General features: G+C 49.5%; 1 protein-coding gene across 1 annotated transcript in view; it reads right to left on the bottom strand.

Moving 5' to 3' along the window:
* The window catches only part of LOC101993729 (L-lactate dehydrogenase C chain-like), a gene marked incomplete at its 5' end in the record, with an annotated part of 19,902 nt that extends 18,680 nt beyond the window's left edge, over positions 1–1,222 (bottom strand). The window contains one exon of the mRNA XM_005357880.2: positions 1,208–1,222. Coding sequence (XP_005357937.2) covers positions 1,208–1,222 — 15 coding nt within the window. The remainder of the gene's footprint in view (positions 1–1,207) is intronic.
* Positions 1,223–1,229: the final 7 nt, after the last annotated feature.

Raw genomic sequence — 1,229 nt, 5'->3', positions numbered from 1 at the left:
GAGGAACAGAAGGAGGGAGAACAAGAGCAAGGAAGTCAGGACCACGAGGGGTGCACCCACCCACGGAGACAGTGGGGCTGATCTACTGGGAGCTCACCAAGGCCAGCTGGACTGTGACTGAAAAAGCATGGGATAAAACCAGACTCCCTGAACATGGTGGACAATGAGGGATGATGAGAAGCCAAGGACAATGGCACTGGGTTTTGATTCTACTCCATGTACTGGCTTTGTGGGAGCCTAGTCTGTTTGGATGCTCACCTTCCTAGATCTGGATGGAGGGGGGAGGACCTTGGACTTCCCACAGGGCAGGGAACCCTGACTGCTCTTTGGACTGGAGGAGGGAGGGGGAGTGGGGGGAGGGGGAGGAAGATGGGAGGAGGTGGAAATTTTTAATAAAAATAATAAAAAAAGGAAATTTATTCTCAGCCAGGCAGTGGTAACAAAAACCATGCCTTTAATTCCAGCACTCTGGAGGCAGAGGCAGGCAGATCTCTGTGAGTCTGGGACCAACCTGGTCTACAGAGCGAGTTCTAGCCAGCTGCAGCTATCTATGTAGTGAGACTGTATTAAAAACAAACAAACAAAAATGTATTCTCAGGGCTGAAGAGATGACTCTGGGGTAAGAGCTGATATTGCTTCTTATCTCCCTCCACAAGTTTCCAACACTGATCAAAGTGACGTGGGGCTGGAGAGAAGGCTCTGTGGTTAAGAGCCCTGACTGCTCTTCCAGAGGACGCAGGTTCAATTCCCAGCACCCACATGGCAGTCCGTACCTGTCCATAACTCCAGTTCCAGGGCTTCAGATGTGCACACAGGCAAAAACAAATTGACATTAATTAAAAATCAATTATTTTTCAAAAGGCATCAAAGTGACCGTGAAGCCCACAGGACCGTGGCATCTGTGCTCAGACAGCCAGGGCCAGGTACTGTAGCGTGAGCTACCACACCGACTCTCCTCCTCTGCCCAAGGATTTCACACAGTCCAGCCTGCCCTCAAACTTGATCTGCAACAATGGATGATCTTGACCTGACCTTCTAGGCCTCCACCTACCAAGTGCTAGGATGACAGACCTGCACCAACAACCACACCTAGCAAATGTTTAAATCGCCAACATGACAGATTTTCCATATTTCCATTAAGGGATCAGCCCTGCAACCCTGACCTAAGAGCGTCTTTGATTTCCTGCAAGACGGCTTTCCTGCTTACCTTCAGTAAGATACTAATAGCA

This window comes from Microtus ochrogaster, chromosome 22 (genome assembly GCF_000317375.1).
Source record: "Microtus ochrogaster isolate Prairie Vole_2 chromosome 22, MicOch1.0, whole genome shotgun sequence".
In the NCBI taxonomy this organism is placed as follows: Eukaryota; Metazoa; Chordata; class Mammalia; order Rodentia; family Cricetidae; genus Microtus; species Microtus ochrogaster.
The sequence above is the reverse complement of the archived record's forward strand: the minus strand, read 5'-3'. Positions and strand labels throughout refer to the sequence as shown.